This window comes from Podarcis erhardii (assembly GCF_964252035.2).
Source record: "Podarcis erhardii genome assembly, chromosome: 3".
Classification (NCBI taxonomy): Eukaryota; Metazoa; Chordata; class Lepidosauria; order Squamata; family Lacertidae; genus Podarcis; species Podarcis erhardii.
The window spans coordinates 7,889,106-7,912,481 of NC_138507.1; the positions used below are offsets into that span (position 1 = coordinate 7,889,106).

The window sequence follows — 23,376 nt, forward strand, 5'->3', positions numbered from 1 at the left end:
AACAACTACCAGACTTTTAGAAGACTTGTGAAGGCAGCCCTGTTTAGGGAAGCTTTTGATGTTTGATGGATTACTGTATTTTAATATTTTGTTGGAAGCCGCCCATCTGGCTGGGCGGGGGTATAAATTATTACAGTGGTGCCTCGCAAGACGAAAAGAATCCGTTCCGCAAGTCTCTTCGTCTTGCGGTTTTTTCGTCTTGCGAAGCAAGCCCATTAGCAGCTTAGCGGATCAGCTGATAAGCGGCTCAGCGGCTCAGCTGATAAGCGGCTCAGCTGATCCGCTGATAAGCGGATCAGCTATCAGTGGCTTAGCGGATCAGCTGATCAGCAGCTTAGCGGATCAGCTGATCAGCAGCTTAGCGGATCAGCTGATAAGCAGCTCAGCGCATCAGCTGATAAGCAGCTTAGTGGATCAGCTGATAAGCAGCTTAGCGGATCAGCTGATAAGCAGCTTAGCGGCTTAGAAAAGGGGGGGGGAGGGAAAAAAACCCGCAGGAACTCGCAAGACATTTTCGTCTTGTGAAGCAAGCCCATAGGAAATTCGTTTTGCGAAGCACCTCCCAAACGGAAAACCCTTTCGTCTAGCGGGTTTTATGTCTTGCGAGGCATTCGTCTTGCGGGGCACCACTGTAGTATTATTATTATTATTATTATTATTATTATTATTATTATTATTATTATTATTACAAGCTTGCATAACATTGGGGTGGACATATTATGTACAGCACGGTTTATAGACATTTTAACATTGCAGCCCTCACGCCCTGATCTTTGTTGAAGGGGGATGAGGACCTTTTGGAAGTGCCCCATCAGCCGTGGAGGGAGGGGGGACCTCTGCCACTGCAAAGTCTCCCACTGTGTTTAGCTGCATAGGAAACTACTGCTGGCATTTTTCTCCAGAAAGCCCTGAAACAAAACGATATAGACTTCTTGATGAACCTGCAGAGGCAGCTCAGAGATGGTACTGTGAAAACACGAGAAACCCGTCCCCACATTCCACCCTGAACTAAGGCCTGCTGTTCCCCAGTTGGCTTTAGGATTTCTAGCTGCAAAATTGGCGGTCCTCCATATATTTTGGATGCGGGTGGCGCTGTGGGTTAAACCACAGAGCCTAGGGCTTGCCGATCAGAAGGTCGGCAGTTTGAATCCCTGCAACGGGATGAGCTCCCGTTGCTCAGTCCCAGCTCCTGCCAACCTAGCAGTTCAAAAGCACCTCAAAGTGCAAGTAGATAAATAGATACTGCTCCGGCGGGAAGGTAAACAGCGTTTCCGTGTGCTGCTCTGGTTCGCCAAAAGCGGCTTAGTCATGCTGGCCACATGACCCGGAAGCTGTACGCCGGCTCCCTCGGCCAATAAAGCGAGATGAGCGCCGCAACCCCAGAGTCGGCCACAACTGGACCTAATGGTCAGGGGTCCCTTTACCTTTACCATATATTTTAGGGTTCAGTTACTGAAGCTATCAGCTCTACAGTGTTAAGATTAAAACAAAAAGGCTTGAGGCGCTTTAAAAGTTGACATACCTTTGTCTCGGGAGACAGTGGAAGAGTGCGCCTTTGGGGTTGAAGTCAAACCGTTGGGAGAGTTACGGTGCCTGGTTGTGCTGCAGCAGATGCAACATGTTTCTTTCTTTCTGTGCTCATCCCAGTGGTCATTCCTTGTCTGGAACTTCTTATGCCTGCATGCCTATGCACATTTAACTGGGAGTACTTACTCTTGAGTTCAGTGGAATTTATTTCTGAGTAGACATGCATAGGCTGACACTGTGCAGCTACAGTTCTGTGTACAATTTACTTGTAAGACCTTTTTAACTCCGTAGGGCTTACTTCCAAAACAAGCAAGATCCATGCTGCACAACACAGAAATCAAGATGTTTAACACAAAGTCATCAAGTAGATCATTCTATTGGCCTGGAATATAATGCAGAAATAATGTGGTCTTTTGAGAAGTTCTGGAAATCATAGTTTTACAATTCTTTTGTTTTATCTGAAACTTTGCAATACGTTTCTACTGCGCAATTTATTTATTTTTAATGAAGATCTCCAAGACTGCAAACTATTTCACAGGACTGGTCACACATATCACTTCTACGACAAAATACTTTTTATTTATTTTTATTTATTTTAAAACTGTCCACAACTTCACTCAAGGCAGGCATCCAGTTCTGGCATGTGTGGATTTTTCCAACCTTGTGTGGAAAATCATGTTCCAAGTGAACCTCAGTGCACTGTATGTGCATACTTTGGAAGCTTAGACATTTCTCACTTAATCAAAATAAAATTTGACTTGGAGTCTCTTCAGTGATTCAGATGTAGTGCTTCTTCTGTGCTTTTAAGACCTGTCTGACATTTTATATTATTTTCTGTTGATCTGTTAAACCTTTCAACTTATTTTATTATGCTTTTATTGTCTATAGATTTAGATTACAGTGATCTTGAAAAAGAATAAAAGCTTGTTCATAACACCAAATGGATGTGGGGAATTAAATTTGATTAATACTCAACTGCTTTCTAAGCACAAGCACAAAATTAGTTTAAGCAAATTTGATCTTAAAGGTAAAATGTTTGTAAATTGAGCAAAGTTGGTTTTAATATCAAAATAGGTGTGGTTTTAATATCAAAATAGGTGTGCAGAAACCCATCTTTCTGGCCAGAGTATAGCAAACTACACTCAAATTATAATACTATTCCATTCATGTTTATTTATCATATTTTAAATAAGCAGCCAATAACTGGAAAATATCAGTACAAACATTAACCTTTATTACATTAAAACACAGCTGTTCAAATTTTAAATGCAGAAAATAAGGGCAATCCAAGCCATTTTGGTGAACATACTAACAAATGCAGTACTTTAAAGGACAAACACTTGCTAGTTCTGGAAGTTGGTTTCTAAGATATGGTTTAGTTTTGTGGGCAACAGACACACAAAATGATTAAAAATGATTTAAGCAAATGTCAACAAATTTTTACTGCTGTACAAAAAAAGGCCACAACCACAAGAAACCTTGAACTTAAGTGTGTCACATACAAACAGGTCTTAATGTGCTAAAACTGAAGGCACAGATTGTAGAAATGTATGCTACACTTCAAAATGGTGAAAAGTACCCCAGACAAAATGTTTCACATTTTGTTCTGTAGCAAGAGGTCAAACAGAGATTCCATTACATTTCTAAAAGGTTCATTTTTTCCTCCTTAGAAGTCCTTTGTCAAATCCTGTTCAGTTTAGTGACGATGAGCACTCTCAGAGTCTGATCAAAGGCACTACAGACACAGAGACCCATTTTGTCAGGGCTCCAGTCAAGGCTTGAAATAGGTTGTGTTGACAACGTCACATTCTGTAAAAGGCTAACCGAACCCGCTACTCCCATCTCATTTCCCTCTGAATCTTGCTTAGACCGCTGTGCAGGATACTCACTGGAAAATAGATCAAAAAAGGTATGTGAAAAGCCTGTTATAAGCACACAGCACATGCTCTTTTTTTATATCAATATTTCCACCAAAGAGTTCAGGGTCATTTACAATGGGTATCTTATGTTACCCTCACAACAATCCTGTAAATTGGTTTAGGCTAAGATCGTGACTTGCCTAAGGTCACTCCATGCATCTCACAAGTGACTCCTCAACCTGGTTTCTTCACATTCAAATCCAACTCCCAAAACTATATCCTACTGACATTGCGGGAGATGGGAGATATCACAAAGGAAATGCAGAAGAATCCAGAATTTTAATAATGCTAAGTTACAGTACATTCCTATGCACGTCTGTTCAGAAGTCCTACTGAATTCAATAGGGCGTAATCCCAGGAAAGTGAATACTGCAGCCTTAGGCAAACCAAAGCTCAGAAGGACGTGAAACATCAAGGCCAGACATAGGCAAACTTGGCCCTCCAGCTGTTTTGGGACTACAACTCCCATGATCCCCAGGCTAACAGGACCAGTGGTCAGGGATGATGGGAATTGTAGTCCCAAAACATCTGGAGGGCCAAGTTTGCCTATGCCTGGTCAAGGCTGTGTCAATAAGCTTTCTGTTCTATAAAGCTGCTTGGTAAAATGTTAAAATACATAAATATGATGTATGCTGAAATTTATTTATCAAGACGTGTATGCTACTTACAAAAAAACCTCTAGCTGGAGTAATTTTAAAAACAACAATAAAGACAGACATTAAAAACGGAAGATGTATGCTATTCCTGAATTTTATTATATTCAGTATGTGCTCAATATAGCCATTTAAAAGAGCCATTTAAAGCCTCTTCTCTTGTCTGTCCCACCCAAGAGCAGAAGGAGTTTGTGGTTCTGTTCAGAAGTTAGTTTTAAATGGCATCTGTACTGGAGCAAAGCACACTGCTGCTGGAGCAAGAAGGCTCATATAAACATCAAGCCAATTCGCAGACTGGAAGAGCCTAGCAGCTCAGCAAAACTTTCCCCCTAATACTCTAGTTCTAACTAGCCCCCCTTGAGTAAGGGAGAATGAAATTATGTCAGTTTATAGGAACTAGGCAGAGAAGAAACAAAGGGCTTGAGCCATTGGACAGTGTGTTCCCTGTACAGACTTACAGGGAGACTAGAAACAAATCTGTGTTGGTTAAGTATTATTTCAGGGACTTGTTAGCATGAACATATTACAGGAGGACAGTCACTGTTAGGAACACTGGTAAGGAATCTATGGAACAAAGATCATATATTTTCATTTGGCAGAGGAATGTACAGCTGCGTTTGAACACAAAGTGATGGCAAAATTATTTAAGTTTCCTGCGACGTATATCCACTGCCAAATAAATGTTAGGTTGCGGATGTAAAGCTAAGCCACTTCTAATAATTCGGTCTTAACAGAAAGCTCTCCTACGACATGAAAAGCTACCATCACCGTAACTGAACGTACAGAATTAGGGCTACTCAAACAAACCTGGTCCTACTTCCCTGCACACCCCCCCCCCCCGGATGAACAGTAAATACTTACTATTTCCAAAGGTGAAGGTTTCCGGCTCCTCCACTAGTCACAAATATATCTCTGTTCTGTGGAAGATGCCGAACTTGCCACATGGTTGATTTGTGGGCCTAACAACAAAGTTATACACAAATTGTACATACATTAGTCTAATCCAGTGATTTTCAACCCGTGTGCCATGGCACCCTGGTGTGCCTTGAATGTTGGTCAGGGGTGTCGTGGTCAACACTGGCCTCTGTCCCTCTTTCCTTCCTTTCCTCCTATGATGCCCTCTCGCATCTCTGCCTCCCAAAGGCTTCTGTGACTGCTAGCTGCTGCAGCCCTGGCAAATGGTACTTCTGGGGCTGGCTAGGGGGTGCTTCCCAGGCCCCTGTGGGGCAGTGTGAGGAGGCACCTCCTTTGGGGCGGGGCAGGGCGGCGCAGCTCAGACATTTGGCACCAGCTTGGCTGGAGGAGCTGCTGGAAGGAGGCATAGAAGACACCATCTAACCGCACTCCAAACTTACGCCTTTTCTTCGCTCAAAGATGTCCCACAATTTATTTCACAACATTTATATACAGCTGGGGGGGGAACCTCTTCATAGAAGTTTACCCAAAAAATCCCCACTGCAAAAAGTTAGTTGACTACTGCCCCATGAGAGTGTTCAAGGGGAAGTCTTCCAGAGGTTTAGGGCCCCAGTCATAGTACCCTTATGAGCATCTGTTCCAACCTAAACTTTTTGCTTTGCCTCTTCCCCATGGCAAGAGTAGCGTATTTTCTGTCAGAACAATGAACAGCCTGTGTTTTATACCGTACCTTCTCTGAAACTGAAGCAAAACCTTTAGTTGGATGCTGAGTCCTCATGTCAAAAACATGAAACTTTCCTTCAAGTGATGTTGCTACCAGTTTGTTCATGTTTATATCTTTCCTGTCAAATTCAAGACTGCAAACCTAGAAGCATAAAGCAAGCAAGCATTAAGACTTCAGCAGAATTGCGGTGCAATCCTAACTGTATTTATTTAGAAGCAAGGCCCACTGAGAAAGAGCTCAAGATGGAAAGGCATGCAGGCCATTCCTATGTATATTTAGGTATGCCTAGAATCAAAGTGATGCTTCTGGGGTATAGTTATATATGCATGTTATTCATTCATTCATTCACTCATTTATACAGTGGTGCCCCGCAAGACGAACGCCTCGCAAGACGGAAAACCCGCTAGACGAAAGGGTTTTCCGTTTTGGAGGCGCTTCGCAAAACAAATTTCCCTATGGGGTTGCTTCGCAAGACAAAATGTCTTGCGAGTTTTTCCGACTTTTTTTTCCTTTCCCCCCCTTTTTCTAAGCCGGTAAGCCGCTTATCAGCTGATCCGCTAAGCCACTAAAAGCCGCTAAAAGCGCAAATCCGATAAGCCGTCAATGGGCTTGCTTCGCAAGACGAAAAAACCGCTAGACGAAGAGAATCGCGGAACGGATTCTTTTCGTCTTGCAAGGCACCACTGTATATTGCCCTTCTGCCAAGGCACCAAAGGCAGCTTACAATTTTAAAGGACTAAAATAAATGATATAAAATGTAAAGTTGACGGGGTGGGGTAGAGTGGGAAGACAGCCCAGCTGGAATAGACCCTGAGCAGCCAACCCAAACTACACAGTCTGTGGGATCCTGACCTGTGGGATCCTGCAATAATACAATCCAGGGTTATGGGCAATCACCTGCTACCCTCCCTTACTCTGAAGTTTGGAATAGGGGAGAATATTCCTGAATCGTAGGGCAATTTAAGAAGCAGCCTCACAAGCCAGCACAATGCTAGGGTGATGCCTGCCCCACGCCTTGAATTCCAACTGGAGACCAGGCTGGGGCTTATTTTCTTCTTTACCTTCTCGGGTGATTGGAGCACCACAGAAGCGTAGAGGCAGGCATAACAAGTCTTCAGCTCAAAATGAAAAGAGTGGGCCTTGCCGTTTTTTAGGTGTGCTTCTGTGCCTTCCCTTCCTACCAGGAAGGGATTTTCACTGTGGTTGCACTGAACTCTGGGTGCGTTCAGAGCATCTCCAAAATACCGTGCAACAGTAAAGAGAACCTCAAGCTGTTTCTCTAGCCACACAATTGGGGATTTTCTGACAGGGGGCAGCAAATACACTTGCCAAGGGAAGTGTAATTAGGGACCTTGGGAGCAATCCAAAAGCTCAGGCATGCCTCGGGGGATTCCTGTTATAACAGCAGACCTCTATGATCAACTGTAATCTGGCTTTGAGACTACAAGAGTTTCAGAAGTGGTAGCTGCCAGGATGCTTATAGCAAAAAATTGGAAAGGGAGAAAAATTCCATCAATGAAAGAATGGCAAATTAAATTTTTGTGAATATATAAATCTGGCAAGACTCACAGCATTCATAAGGGGACAATCGGACCAGAAATTATTCAAAGAATGGGGATGTGCTAAAGAGTACAGTGGTACCTCGGGTTGCATACGCTTCAGGTTACAGACTCCGCTAACCCAGAAATAGTGCTTCAGGTTAAGAACTTTGCTTCAGGATGAGAACAGAAATTGTGCTCCGGCAGCGCAGCGGTAGCAGGAGGCCCCTTTAGCTAAACTCGTGCTTCAGGTTAAGTACGGACCTCCGGAAGGAATTAAGTACTTAACCCGAGGTACCACTGTATATGAAAAAAACATTGTTCTGGAATAAACATATCGGTATGTAATGAATGATGCTTTACAAGGTTGAAGAAAAAGAAAAATGGTGTAAAAAAAGTATAAAGATAGAAGTAATCTACATTAGACACAATTTAGAAAGAGTAAAAGGAACAAAGGAAGAAAGTCAGTATGTGTTTATGTATGTAATGACTAGATTAGAATGAAGATATGGTTTTATTTGTAGATGTGTGCTTTTTCTTTTGTTTTTTGTTTCCTTTTTTGTGTTCTGTTTTTCTTTCGTGTTTGTATAGTCCAGTGGTACCTCTGGTAACATACTTAATTCGTTCTGGAGGTCCATTCTTAACCTGCAACTGTTCTTAACCTGAAGCACCACTTTAGCTAATGGGGTCTCCTCTGCCGCCGCACCATCGCCGTGTGCTTTCTGTTCTCATCCTGAAGCAAAGTTCTTAGCCCGAGGTACTATTTCTGGGTTAGCGGAGTCTGTAACCTGAAGTGTATGTAACCTGAAGCGTATGTAACCCGAAGTACCACTGTATTATCTTGGATTCAATGTTTGTAATTTTTGTTATAATTTTGCATTGAAAATAAAATTATAAAAAAGAGTTTCAGAAGTGGTTTGACATGTAGCAAGGGGGCTTGCCATTCCAGAACACAGGCCCAAGACCAACTGCGTGATTTTTAGGGGAAAGGAGGAAATCCCAGCCAACAGGACTGGGTACCCTGAACTCTGTATAGAACTACACGTTTCATTTAGTGAAGTACCGTACTTTTCCGTCTATAATATGCCCCCATGTATAAGAAACCCACCCCCCATTTTTGAGACTCATTTTTAAGAAAATGAGGGGAGATGGACCAAAATTGTTTAGCTTCTCCCCCCACGCAGCTGCGGGCAGGAAAAACGCCCTAGATTGTTTCGCACTCGCTGCAGCATCAGGGGACGTTGCGCTCCCACCAACCAGCTGACTGGCAGACGCGTTGCTTCTCTACCACCTCCCCCTTGCCACTACCTGTGTATTGGACGACCCCAGTTTTTTGACATGAATTTTTAGTCAAAAAACCTCGTCTAATACACGGAAAAATACGGTATATTTCTCATTCTCACTGTGTAGATTTTATTCCTCTACAGATCCGTGCCTTGTAACAAAGACATCCTTTCAATGTCATTTCAAAAGCCTGAACTACAAAGTATTGAGGACCAATGCAAACTTAGCAACTTGTATTGACTACTGTCATACAAAGAGTAATATTTTTTTGCCATACCCCCAAAAAAGTGCACAGAAAAAAATAACTAAATCTGCAGCTTAATTTTAACCGCACTAAGCATAATTCCTAGACTAGAAGTATCTGTATTGCAAAAAATATTTTTTTAAAAAGATGGACATTTAGACATACATTTGTGAAACATTACCCCATTCTTGATGTTGGTCTCCCACCGCAGTGTCATGTTCCTAAGGTCAAACAACTTGACATCCCCATTGTCATAGCCAGCACATACAACACGTTCCTCTTGATTGTAAGCATTACCTAGTTAGAAAAAAAAGAGGCACTGCTTAAAAAATCATATGACCAACAATTTTTATAACAAGTCACATTTGTGCACCTATTCTGTTATAAAAGCATAATGCATTTCTGGTAGAAAACCAGTCCTGGAATGACAGGTTATTACTATTCAAGAAGAGATAAAGGCATTTAACAAAGGACAAGGGCAACAGCTGGAAAGATTTAGTGCAAGCTACTGTCTTTCTGTAGGGACATGGGTGGCGCTGTGGGTTAAACCACAGAGCCTAGGACTTGCTGGTCAGAGGGTCGGTGGTTCGAATCCCCGCGATGGGGTGAGCTCCCATTGCTCGGTCCCTGCTCCTGCCAACCTAGCAGTTCGAAAGCACCTCAAAGTGCAAGTAGATAAATAGGTACCGCTCCAGCGGGAAGGTAAACGGTGTTTCCGTGCGCTGCTCTGGTTCGCCAGAGGCAGCTTAGTCATGCTAGCCACATGACCCGGAAGCTGTATGCCGGCTCCCTTGGCCAATAAAGCGAGATGAGTGCCGAAACCCCAGAGTCAGTCACGACTGGACCTAATGGTCAGGGGTCCCTTTACCTTTTACTGTCTTCCTGTATTACTTAATTTATTTAAAATGTCAAAACTGCATTCTTGGAGACAGAAGCAATTGAAGTGGTGCTTCTGCCACAGAAAGCTAGAACCTGGAGAAGATCAAAGAGAAAAGGAAGCAGCTGGAAGCTATATTTCCAAAAGAAGCACTCTACAGACTCCATTTCGTATAGAGTCATTTAAACTCCATGTTATGGTACAAAAGCGATGGGAGCAAAGACAAGTTCCATGATATATGTTTGTATGCCATCAAAAATCAACCAGCTCAAGAGAGACCTTACCAAACGCAACTGTCCAGCAGTCTCTCTTGCTCTCTCCTTGGGCTGGTTCCATATTGGCAACTGGAGTGTCTTTTTGTCTTGGGTCCCACACCTTCACAGTCCCTGCAAAAGTGGATAATGGATTATTATTTTACTGATAAAATACGTGGTGGCGTTTATTCTATCACTTCGGCCCCAGCAACTTGCTTAATAAAACACTATTAATGTCTCCCTTACTCCTATTCATTTTTAATGTACTTTTTTTAAAAAATAGAAGAGTTTGTTTCAATGCTTTCACAATTTGATGGATGAGCTGTTTCATCCAGTGAGCGGACTAACTGATAAATTAAAGAAGATGCAACTCAGCTAAAATACTAGCTTCCGTTTCCTGGAAGCTGTAATCTCCATTAAGAAGGCAGGCCTACTAATACCACACATTTTTATATGTAAATTATACAGATCTTTCTGCAATTGTCTTGCTTTATGTTCTTTTTGTATCCTCATATATGCAGATATCAGTTTGCTACAGCCCTCTAATGACTTATGTGAAAACCCTGTTCTATGTGGGACTCAAAATAGAACATACAGCATATGTAGATCTGATTGCAGTACCCTTGTAACCATATCATATGGCAGCTGAGGAGGAACCTAGAATGGAAAAAGGCTGGCCAAGACTGCTGTTACCAAGTATATACTAGCTGGGCAGGGGGCGGGGAGGACAACTATGGATAAGCAGTGATAGACTGGACTAATCAGTAGGTGTAGTCTTATTAATTAGAGCTGTAAGAGCGTCCTCTTCCAAGTCTGACAGATTTTTGTTTTTAGATTGCTGCTTTGCTTTTTATATCCTGCTCATCCCACCCCGCAAAAAGGCCTGGTCCTCATCTGACATCCCTTTGAAACAGAATAATAGAAAAAGCTTCTTTATAGTATAGGCTTATAATTCAATAAGTTTTAACAAAAGCTCAACATGATTTAAGGGTGGGAAAATCAGAAAAAGACTCTTCTTATTTTCATTCTTTTTTACTCTCCTATTATACCTAAATAAACTTGATTTGCTCTGACAACTGGTGGCAATCTATTAAATCTATTAAAAACAAGAGATATTAGGCCACTAACTTCAGCAGGGCCAGGAATGTACACAAGAAATGGACTTATTTAAAACTATCAGTTACTAGTTTATAGAATAGCTAATGTGCCCAAGCATGCGCAAACACTGTAAGAAAGCCACAAACGCTCAGTACAGATTAATGCTCTTAGTTGTAGCAATGCCCATGCTGATTTGCATCTCTGTAGATACCGTGGCATTTCTGCTTGCCCAATGAGATACAGCCATGCAGTGTTGCTCCAGCTGGTGTTCTTTTTTTAAAATAAAAAAAACTACAATGCCAATGACCTATCTTAAGCTAATGTACTGCACCCTCTGGAGCACCTGATATCAGACAGGATTTAAATAGTCTGCGATTGCTGCCACTCACCTCCCTGGTCAGCCCCTGCTAGAGCAATATAACCTTCCACCATTTTTGCTGCACATAGGCACAGCTCAAAACATCATCATCCAATGTTACTTTAGAACTGCTGCAACTAACAGCTATTCACTAGTTCCCCATCCTACAAGCTGCTAGGCTTGTAAAGTGATTCATAGGCGCTCGTAACTGAACTCATAGAAAGCAAAAGGCCACATTAAATAAAACAAGTGCAAGTGAAGACCCATCAGAAAATGAACCGCTAGAAAGGTGGGGGCAGAGAGGAAGTAGACGTTTATTCCTTTGTCCTCCCTCCACAAATTCAGGCACATTCATGTTCTCTCACGTTTAGAGTGACAAACCAGTCTCCACTTGCATCTCATTCTCCCCTCCCCTTTCCAGTAAATGACAGAAGCACTGGCCTCCCCAACTTTCTTCACTGAGCAGCTCTGGATCTGTCAGGCAGGAGGACACAAGTCCAGGATGCTGCCCTTAATGTCAGACATCAGGTGAGCGCTCAGCCAATTCCAGTTCCCAGAAAAATACTGGGACCTTGAGTTAGCAAGGCAGGGACAATGCCCTTCTCAGCTGCTGCAGCTTAGAATCCAGTGGCCTCAAGAAGATGCACATGTACAACCCTTGACCATGCAATGCTTGGGAGATGCAAGATATTTTGATCTAGTAGTTTTTTAAGCAAGAGTAGACCATCCCCCATGCTTCTCAATCCTCTCACTTTCCCATTCTCAATATCCCTACATAGTTGTCCTAGTTTGAAAAGACAATGTTTTAGAATTGCTTAGGTCTCAGAAACTATCTTATGGTAAAGATAGGTGACAGAATCCTGGGCACGTTTACTTGCAAGTTCCACTGTGTTAATCAGGCTTACGCACAGGAAAGCATGCCAATCTCCACTGGGAGTAAGCCCCATTCAGCTGAGCAGTACTTACTTCTGAGTAGATGGAAACACCCTTTAAATTTAGATAACAGGACTAAATTGGTTCATAACACTAACATGTGAAGACAGAAGAATGGTAATCATTGGAAGCTATTAGCTGGATTTATCCTAACCCACTTCGCTTTTCCTTCTAACCAGTGACACTGCAGTAGATCTAACTCACCATCCCGACTTCCCGTCACAATTTCTGGTGCTCCTTCTCCAATTCCTAAGCCACCAACGCCATCAATACTATTGATTATTTCTTTATGTCCCTTCACAGAGTACACTGGGATTTCTGGAACTTCCAAATTCCTAAACACCATAAAGGAACAATTATTTTTTTACGATTTCCAAAGGGGAAGCCATGTCGGTCTGTTGGGGGGGGGGGGGGGAGAGAAGCTAAGAGTCTTACAGCAACTTACAGACGAATACAACTATCATGTCATAAGCTGGTGCATCTGAGGAACTGGACTTTAATCCATGAAAGCTTATGGCATAATTAGTTTGTGTTCTTTAATGGTTCTCAATAAATTGAATTAGGGATATTTTATACCACAATGGTTAAAACAAACTATTCTTAATTCAGTTTCAAACAGCAGTGATAATTAAAATTGTGAAATTTCTGATGCAAAAACCAAAAGTGGTTTTAGGAGTAACAACCCATTAATCAAAATCTGAATCTGCTCAAGCCTTAAGAAGCAACATTTTTATCATTGGCATTTGTTACAATGACAAATTTGATGCAAACATTTTTTTTAACTGTGTTCTTTCCTTTCCCACCAAAAACTGATGAAATTCCAAAGGTTCAAGAAACACCTTCACAATCCAAACTACAAAAATTCAAGGCTACAATTCACCTTTTTGATTGGTATGCTGAGCCTGCAAAGGCCCAGTTCACATGCAGTGCTAAGCCAAATCATAGCTTAGTGCAAATAAGCAAATTTGTGGGTTCCTGGAGGATTCCCCCCCCCCCAGTCCTGTTGCTGCTGTGCTATCTGATACTAAATGTTTTCACTTAGTACTAAATAGTAAGAGCTAGTAAAAACGTAAAAGAAAGAAAGAAAGAAAAAGAAATGGGACAATGGAGGTTGAAATATGTCCCTTTAACTTTTTTATAGCTTTATCATAAGATTGGGTGAAATCCTAAGGGGGCGGGAATTCAAAAGCAAATAACTTTTGCCTGAGTAGTAGCTGCTGACATCCAGGAACATCTGAAGTTTTCTAAATCATTCAAGAAAGGGACATCAAGAATCAGAAGATTGCAAAATGTGACCCTTGGGTTGTGAGTTCAATAGTAATCTTACCATATTTGCAAATCCTGTTATTTTTAGGGTCTTTCTTTTCCCCTTAAGATCTCCTTTTTGTTTTAGCATCTGGACAGTGTGCTTCTTTCTAGCTAGTCAATGCTACTATCATTCAACAACCCGCATACACCCTCTGCTTATCAGGACAAATGAAGAAAATCAAAAATACTCTAATTTAATGTAGCTAATACATGTATTAGGAGAACTGGTGCAGGAAACAAAAGCAAGTTGTTAACAAGGTATACAGATTCATGGATTTCTCTGTCTGGTGAAACCATGATTAATAAGGGTCAAAAGGTAAGCATGCAGAAAGCTCCCCACCCCCCAAAAAAGACAACAACAACAACAACCAAGTGCCATTATCTTTGGCGGTTTTTCACCTGTAAAGGGAATATTTCAAAAAGACTATGAAATTTATAAAACAATAGCATCTAAAAACACTACCTAAATATGCTCACTGATATTTAAAAATTAAAATAGTAGTCTATGATTGCATATCACAAACTGCTTTGGAAAGTCACAAAACCATGAAGACAGAGGTGGCATAATTAGGTAACTAAAATTTCTATATAACTGAATTAGGTTACAACTGCCTAAAACCTTTCTGATCCTAAACTAAGACGACTTAAATAAAGTGACAATTTTGAATTAGCTGAGAACAAAAGAATAGGTGAAGTGTGAAATGGAGCTTTAAACAATATTAACCAGCAAAAATGTTCTTACCATATGTTTAAATTTCCACCAAAATCTCCTGTAGCTAGGTATCTTTGTTGCATAGAAGAAGCACCAAAGGTTCCACATTTAACAGGCTTTGATTTTTCAATCTGGAAAGGAAAAAAATACTAGGAGGATGGCTTAATAATTTTACATTTATTATCTTGTCCAATCTAACAGACTGGTTCTGTTAGTATTAAGTGCTGATAAAAAAGTAAATGTCAAAAGTCAGTTTCTCTTGTTTGAAGAGTTACTGCTGGTAAAGGTAAAGGTAAAGGTACCCCTGACCATTAGGTCCAGTCGTGACCGACTCTGGGATTGTGCGCTCATCTCACTCTATAGGCCGAGGGAGCCGGCGTTTGTCCGCAGACAGCTTCCGGGTCATGTGGCCAGCATGACAAGACGCTTCTGGCGAACCAGGGCAGCGCACGGAAACGCCGTTTACCTTTCCGCCACAAAATTCAAATATGCACCATGAAATATCGATATTAACAGACAAGTCACACATTTTAGTCTGATTTTTGGTTATGAAAATGCATTTGTCTAAGTGAATATGGGAGAGATTTGTCATTAATAAGTCTATTTTAAGTCACTGTGGCTGCAATCCCATACACATTTGTCTAGGAGTAAATTCCACTTGAATTCAGTTGGACTCATTCTTGGATCGGCATCCATAGACTGAGCTGTCATTCTTCTTTCCAATTTATTTCAGAGATGTCCATAGTTAGTAAAGCTAGCAACTGCTGATAGTTTGCAAACATAAAAGTAGATTGCAACTTGCCTATTATTTTCTCCCTCCCTTTTTCATATTTTTTTTAATTGGCAAATATCAGAACTAGTATTATTTATATACCACATGTTTTGGGAATAGGATTGCGTAACTAAAATCAGATTATAAAAAAATTATGAGCTGCATCCACTTATGTCATCCTTCCAGCATAAAGAGTTCTGCCTACGCAGTGGGATTCCTCTTCTCCTTTCTCCATTCAGCCCCACTCCCACCCCCACCTGTTTCAGAGGAGTGGGGCTAACAATAGATGTGGGGTGCAGGGAAGGAGAAAGAGAGATTAAGTTCTGTTGTTCAGGTGGAAATCCTTGCATAAACAGGAAAAAATTGCAATCCTATGTTTAAACAAGTGCTGTAAATAGGCTGCTAATAACTGAGAACAATGCTAAAATAAAACTTCATTCTCTGAATGGTAGAAAGCAGTAAAAGTAGTAGTTGTTCATTGAGAAGACCTCATGATTGATTTTCCATAACTGGCCAGCCAATCTATCGGACGAAACGACTCTCACTCCTCAATACTTTATCCACAATTTACTCCTCAATGCATAAGGCAGGCAACATTGTGTTCTCCTACATTGCTATAGCTACAGCAACAAAAGCTGTGTAGGAAGCAAAGGGCTGTGTAGATAAGCAAAGCTAATGGTTATCACCATGGTGATCAGCATGGTTTTCCCCATCATTATTGGTTTCTAAACAGTGCTTGATTACTGAACGTTAGTTTGCCAAATGCTTAGTAAAACAAACATTACATTGCTTCATTTTATCCATGCCAATCCATACATGATTCCCTTATTATTTGATCCTGTTTTGGGATATGCTTACAGTTCACTATCCATGTTCCTAATTAAAAGTTGAAACTTTATCATTTTGAAGCTATTTTTAATACACTTCTTCACCCATCACTAAATGTGTCTCTATTTATTATTATTTTGTATTAATATATTTTTATATATCCTGTCTTTTTGCCCAACAGGGACTCAAGGCAGTGTTACCTAAGAATGTGAGCTATGAGCCCAATTCAAATATCATCCTAGTCACAAACTTACTTAGCTGACCTAAGGCGCCTCAATCACTGAATACAATTAGATTACTACTTACAATGGCCAGAATGTGATACATGGGAGTGAACAATGGTGACCAAATATATTAGCCATATAAGGCAGGGGTCAGCAAACTTTTGCAGCAGGGGGCCGGTCCACTGTGGGGGACCGCACTATATTTTGGGGAAAAAATGAAGACATTCCTATGCCCCACAAATAACCCAGAGATGCATTTTAAATAAAAGGACACGTTCTACTCATGTAAAAACATGCTGAACACGCATCTGGTCCCTGGGCCTTAGGTTGCCTACCTCTGCTATACAGTGGTACCTCTGGTTACGTACTTAGTTCCTTCCGGAGGTCCGTTCTTAACCTGAAACTGTTCTTAACCTGAAGCACCACTTTAGCTAATGGGGCCTCCTGCTGCCGCCGCGCTGCCGGAGCACGATTTCTGTTCTCATCCTGAAGCAAAGTTCTTAACCCGAGGTAATATTTCCGGGTTAACGGAGTCTGTAACCTGAAGCGTATGTAACCTGAAGCATATGTAACCTGAAGCATATGTAACCTGAAGTGTATGTAACCCGAGGTACCACTGTATACCCTTTTAATTGGGTTGTGGGACAGGGGAGGGGGATTATCAGTTTGTTTTTGTTCTTATTTTTATTACATATTTTGTGTTTATATACAGTGGTGCCTCGCAAGACAAAATTAATTCGTTCTGCGAGTTGTTTCGTCTTGCGATTTTTTTGTCTTGCGTTGCGCGGATTCCCTGGGTATTAACGGTTGTAAGAAAAAGGAAACAAACTCGCAAGACGTTTTCGTCTTGCGAAGCAAGCCCATAGGGAAAATCATCTTGCGAAGCAACTCAAAAAACGAAAAACCCTTTCGTCTTGCACGTTTTTCGTCTTACGGGGCATTCGTCTTGCGAGATACCACTGTACATATACATACATATATATATAAATAGATACATATATGTGGGTGGGTGGGTGTACACACACACACACACACACACACACAGAGTATGTGTAGGTTGTCAACTGCCCTGTGAACTACAAATGAGGGTGTAAAAATTGAACAATTATTGTGAATAATAATTTATTAAATTTGTGCACCTTCACCTGTAGTTCTCAGGGCGAAGTTCTCACAACATGGGAGACGAGCACGATTAGAGTTGGATTTGATGATATTATTATTATTATTATTATTATTATTATTATTATTATTATGGCAGCCCATTCAGCTCTGACCGCGCTCATTATTATTATTATTATTATTATTATGGCAGCCCATTCCACTCTGCCCGCGCTTCTTCTTCTTCTTCTTCTTGTTATTATTATTATGGCAGCCCATTCAACTCTGACCGCGCTTATTATTATTATTATTATTATTATTATTACGGCAGCCCATTCAACTCTGACCGCGGTCATTATTATTATTATTATTATTACGGCAGCCCATTCAACTCTGACCGCGCTCATTGTTGTTGTTGTTGTTATTATTATTATTATTATTATTATGGCAGCCCATTCAACTCTGACCGCGCTCATTATTATTATTATTATGGCAGCCCATTCAACTCTGACCGCGCTTATTATTATTATTATTATTATGGCAGCCCATTCCACTCTGACCGCGCTTATTATTATTATTATTATTATTATTATTATGGCAGCCCATTCAACTCTGCCCGCGCTTCTTATTATTATTATTATTATTATTATTATGGCAGCCCATTCCACTCTGCCCACGCTCATTCTTCTTCTTCTTCTTCTTCTTCTTCTTCTTATGGCAGCCCATTCCACTCTGCCCACGCTTATTATTATTATTATTATTATTATTATGGCAGCCCATTCCACTCTGCCCACGCTCATTCTTCTTCTTCTTCTTCTTCTTCTTCTTCTTATGGCAGCCCATTCCACTCTGCCCACGCTTATTATTATTATTATTATTATTATTATGGCAGCCCATTCCACTCTGACCGCGCTCATTATTATTATTATTATTATTATTATTATTATGGCAGCCCATTCCACTCTGACCGCGCTCATTATTATTATTATTATTATTATTATTATTATGGCAGCCCATTCCACTCTGCCCACGCTCATTCTTCTTCTTCTTCTTCTTCTTCTTCTTCTTATGGCAGCCCATTCCACTCTGCCCACGCTTATTATTATTATTATTATTCTGGCAGCCCATTCAACTCTGCCCGCGCTCATTATTATTATTCTTCTTATTATTATTCTGGCAGCCCATTCCACTCTGCCTGCGCTCATTATTATTATTATTATTATTATTATTATTATTATGGCAGCCCATTCCACTCTGCCCGCGCTTATTATTATTATTATTATTATTATTATGGCAGCCCATTCCACTCTGCCCGCGCTTATTATTATTATTATTATTATTATTATTATTATTATGGCAGCCCATTCCACTCTGCCCGCGCTTATTATTATTATTATTATTATTATTATGGCAGCCCATTCCACTCTGCCCGCGCTTATTATTATTATTATTATTATTATTATTATTATGGCAGCCCATTCCACTCTGCCCGCGCTTATTATTATTATTATTATTATTATTATGGCAGCCCATTCCACTCTGCCCGCGCTTATTATTATTATTATTATTATTATTTTGGCAGCCCATTCCACTCTGCCCGCGCTCCTTATTATTATTATTATTATTTTGGCAGCCCATTCCACTCTGCCCGCGCTCCTTATTATTATTATTATTATTATTATTATTATTTTGGCAGCCCATTCCACTCTGCCCGCGCTCCTTATTATTATTATTATTATTATTATTATTTTGGCAGCCCATTCCACTCTGCCCGCGCTCCTTATTATTATTATTATTATTATTATTATTATTTTGGCAGCCCATTCCACTCTGCCCGCGCTCCTTATTATTATTATTATTATTATTATTATTTTGGCAGCCCATTCCACTCTGCCCGCGCTCCTTATTATTATTATTATTATTGTTATTATTTTGGCAGCCCATTCCACTCTGCCCGCGCTCCTTATTATTATTATTATTATTTTGGCAGCCCATTCCACTCTGCCCGCGCTCCTTATTATTATTATTATTATTTTGGCAGCCCATTCCACTCTGCCCGCGCTCCTTATTATTATTATTATTATTTTGGCAGCCCATTCCACTCTGCCCGCGCTCCTTATTATTATTATTATTATTTTGGCAGCCCATTCCACTCTGCCCGCGCTCCTTATTATTATTATTATTATTATTATTATTATGGCAGCCCATTCCACTCTGCCCGCGCTTATTATTATTATTATTATTATTATTATGGCAGCCCATTCCACTCTGCCCGCGCTTATTATTATTATTATTATTATTATTTTGGCAGCCCATTCCACTCTGCCCGCGCTCCTTATTATTATTATTATTATTTTGGCAGCCCATTCCACTCTGCCCGCGCTCCTTATTATTATTATTATTATTATTATTATTATTTTGGCAGCCCATTCCACTCTGCCCGCGCTCCTTATTATTATTATTATTATTATTATTATTTTGGCAGCCCATTCCACTCTGCCCGCGCTCCTTATTATTATTATTATTATTATTATTATTATTATTATTATTATTATTATTTTGGCAGCCCATTCCACTCTGCCCGCGCTCCTTATTATTATTATTATTATTATTATTATTTTGGCAGCCCATTCCACTCTGCCCGCGCTCCTTATTATTATTATTATTATTGTTATTATTTTGGCAGCCCATTCCACTCTGCCCGCGCTCCTTATTATTATTATTATTATTTTGGCAGCCCATTCCACTCTGCCCGCGCTCCTTATTATTATTATTATTATTTTGGCAGCCCATTCCACTCTGCCCGCGCTCCTTATTATTATTATTATTATTTTGGCAGCCCATTCCACTCTGCCCGCGCTCCTTATTATTATTATTATTATTTTGGCAGCCCATTCCACTCTGCCCGCGCTCCTTATTATTATTATTATTATTATTATTATTTTGGCAGCCCATTCCACTCTGCCCGCGCTCCTTATTATTATTATTATTATTTTGGCAGCCCATTCCACTCTGCCCGCGCTCCTTATTATTATTATTATTCTGATGGCAGCCCATTCAACTCTGCCCGCGCTTATTATTATTATTATTATTATTATTATGGCAGCCCATTCAACTCTGACCGCGCTTCTTCTTCTTCTTATTATTATTATTATGGCAGCCCATTCCACTCTGACCGCGCTCCTTATTATTATTATTATTATTATTATTCTGGCAGCCCATTCCACTCTGACCGCGCTCCTTATTATTATTATTATTATTCTTCTGGCAGCCCATTCCACTCTGACCGCGCTCCTTATTATTATTATTATTATTATTCTTCTTCTGGCAGCCCATTCCACTCTGCCCGCGCTCCTTATTATTATTATTATTATTATTATTATTCTGGCAGCCCATTCCACTCTGACCGCGCTCCTTATTATTATTATTATTATTATTATTATTCTGGCAGCCCATTCCACTCTGACCGCGCTCCTTATTATTATTATTATTATTATTATTATTATTATGGCAGCCCATTCCACTCTGACCGCGCTCCTTATTATTATTATTATTATTATTATTATTCTGGCAGCCCATTCCACTCTGCCCGCGCTCCTTATTATTATTATTATTATTATTCTGGCAGCCCATTCAACTCTGACCGCGCTTCTTCTTCTTCTTATTATTATTATTATGGCAGCCCATTCCACTCTGACCGCGCTCCTTATTATTATTATTATTATTATTATTATTCTGGCAGCCCATTCCACTCTGACCGCGCTCCTTATTATTATTATTATTATTATTATTATTATTATGGCAGCCCATTCCACTCTGACCGCGCTCCTTATTATTATTATTATTATTATTATTATGGCAGCCCATTCCACTCTGCCCGCGCTCATTATTATTATTATTATTATTATTATTATTATTCTGATGGCAGCCCATTCCACTCTGCCCGCGCTCCTCCCTCCCGTTCTTCGTTCCCTTTCCCTCCCTCGGACCAAATTCCTCCGCAGCAGCGGGAGGCGGCGCCCGCTCGCTGGCTCACTCACTCACTTCGCGGAGCAGGTGGAGGCGCCCGCCTTGCAGCTCGTAGAGCTGGACGACGCCGCTGCCGCGCGGGAAGCTGCCCAGGCAGACGAGGCGGGCGCTGCTGGGCACCCACTTGCACTCGAAGGCCGTGTAGTTCAGGCTCTGCTGCGCGTGCGCGATGATCTGCGGCTTCTCCAGGGGGCCTCCCGGAGACGACATGGCGGCGGCCGCAGCGGCGCCCCAACGGCTCCCCGTTCAAAGCCGACGACGCTTTATTCGGCTGCCCCAACCAACGGCAACATCCGGGCTACCGGGAGGAAGCACGCAGCGGGCGCAGCGCTGGACTCCCCGCCGCTCCTCATTGGCCAATAAGGGTTCCGTCAGCGGCAGGGGGACTCCAACTCCCGTCGGCCCCCGGGGCAGCGCCGGCCTATTCTCCTGAAGGGTGGGGTTTGTGTGTGTTGCCAGGTGCTTTCAAACTCAACTCGTGCAAGGCGCGTTTTCGGAGTGGGAAGGGCAAAGCACGCGCGACGGAATCACAGCATCATAGAAAGTTAAAGGGAAAGCTGCATGTGTTAGAATCATACAGTTATAGAGTCATCAATGCAGGAATCTCATCCTTGACAGGTGGCCCTCGAACCCCTCCTTTAAAAACCTCCAAGGAAAGAGAATCCACCATCTTCTTCCCAAATTTTTTTAATATAAATTTTCTTTTTCTTTTTTTTTAAATAATATTTATTCAGGTTTTTTAAAGGTTACAAAAAAGAAAACATAAAAAAAACAAAAAATACACAATACAACACAAAAGGCAGGAAAAAAGTAGAAATAAAAAGTAAAAAAGAAAAAAACCTAATTTTCACAACATTATAAACAAACAAACACATAAAACAAACAAACATAAATCATAACCTTATTAAAAATTACACTTATTAACATTATTAAGTGACTTCCTCGCTTCCCCTTGGTTGAATTTCATTGCATGTCCTTTTAACGGTTTTCCAAATCATAGTTCTTAAAATATTTAACTTAAACATTAACATCCTTAGATCTTCACATGATGAAATTAAACCTATTAATTCATCACTTAACTTGAATAAAATCCTAAGCCAATTAAGTATCTGCAAGCTGTTTTCAGTTAATTTAACTTAACATGTTTAACTAAGTAATCATTAAATTTGATCCAATCTTCCTGATACTCCTCCTCCTTCTGGTCGCGGACTCTTCCGGTTAGGTCGGCTAGCTCCGAGAAATCCATCATTTTCATCTGCCATTCTATCGTTGGTAATTCTTGGGTTTTCCACTTTTTACCTAACAAAATACAAGCCGCAGTTGTGGCATACAAAAATAATTTTACTTCTTTCTTGGGCAATTCCAAACCTGTTATTCCAAGAAGAAAGGCCTCTGGTTTCTTTATAAATGTATATTTCAACATTTTTTTCAATTCGTTATATATCTTTTCCCAGAAGTCTTTCACCTTGGGGCAGGTCCACCACATATGATAAAATGTTCCTTCCTTTTCGTTACATTTCCAACATAGATTATCGCAGTTATGATATATCTTTGCTAATTTTACAGGAGTCAAATACCATCTGTACATCATTTTCATTATATTTTCCTTTAACACAGTACATGCGGTGAACCTGACCCCTTTCGAGAATCCACCATCTTCTGACTGTCAAACAGCTCTTGCCATCAGAATGTTCTTTCTGATGTGAAGTTGGAATCTCCTTTCTTGTAATTTGAAGCCATTGGTTCGAGTCCTAGCCTCCATGTGACAGCTCTAGAGATATTTGAAGATTGCTATCATATCTCCTCTCAGCCTCCTCTTTTCCAGGCTAAACATACCCAGCTTCTTCAATCGCTCCTCATAAAGCTTGGTTTCCAGACCCTTGATCACCTTGGTTGCCCTCCTGCGCACATGTTCCAGCTTGTCAACATCCTTCTTAAACAGTGGTGCTCAGAATTGGACACAGTATTCCAGGTGGGGTCTGACCCTATGCTTCTGTTGATGCAGCCTGGAATAGCATTAGCTTTTTTTGCTGCTGCATCACACTGTTGACTCCTGTTGAACTTGTGGTCTGCTAAAACCC

General features: G+C 40.8%; 1 protein-coding gene across 1 annotated transcript; it reads right to left on the bottom strand.

Moving 5' to 3' along the window:
- Window positions 1-2,738: 2,738 nt before the first annotated feature.
- DNAAF10 (dynein axonemal assembly factor 10) lies at window positions 2,739-21,535 on the bottom strand. The gene is made up of 8 exons (XM_081855674.1): window positions 21,311-21,535; window positions 14,375-14,475; window positions 12,529-12,659; window positions 9,966-10,067; window positions 8,986-9,101; window positions 5,745-5,879; window positions 4,961-5,058; window positions 2,739-3,415 (listed from the first exon to the last, which is right to left on the bottom strand). The coding sequence occupies exons 1-8, from the start codon at window positions 21,503-21,505 to the stop codon at window positions 3,208-3,210; spliced, it is 1,086 nt and encodes a 361-aa protein (XP_081711800.1). The 5' UTR covers window positions 21,506-21,535; the 3' UTR covers window positions 2,739-3,207.
- Window positions 21,536-23,376: the final 1,841 nt, after the last annotated feature.

What these genes read in the sequence shown, in the direction of transcription:
- DNAAF10 (XM_081855674.1), bottom strand. Translation starts at nt 21,505, where the DNA reads ATGTCGTCTCCGGGAGGCCCCCTGGAGAAGCCGCAGATCATCGCGCAC. An exon ending in CTGCTGGACAGTTGCGTTTG is followed by an intron (nt 9,102 to 9,965) that starts GTAAGGTCTCTC and finishes TTTTCTAACTAG; the next exon opens with GTAATGCTTACAATCAAGAG. An exon ending in AACCTTCACCTTTGGAAATA is followed by an intron (nt 3,416 to 4,960) that starts GTAAGTATTTAC and finishes TCTATTTTCCAG; the next exon opens with TGAGTATCCTGCACAGCGGT.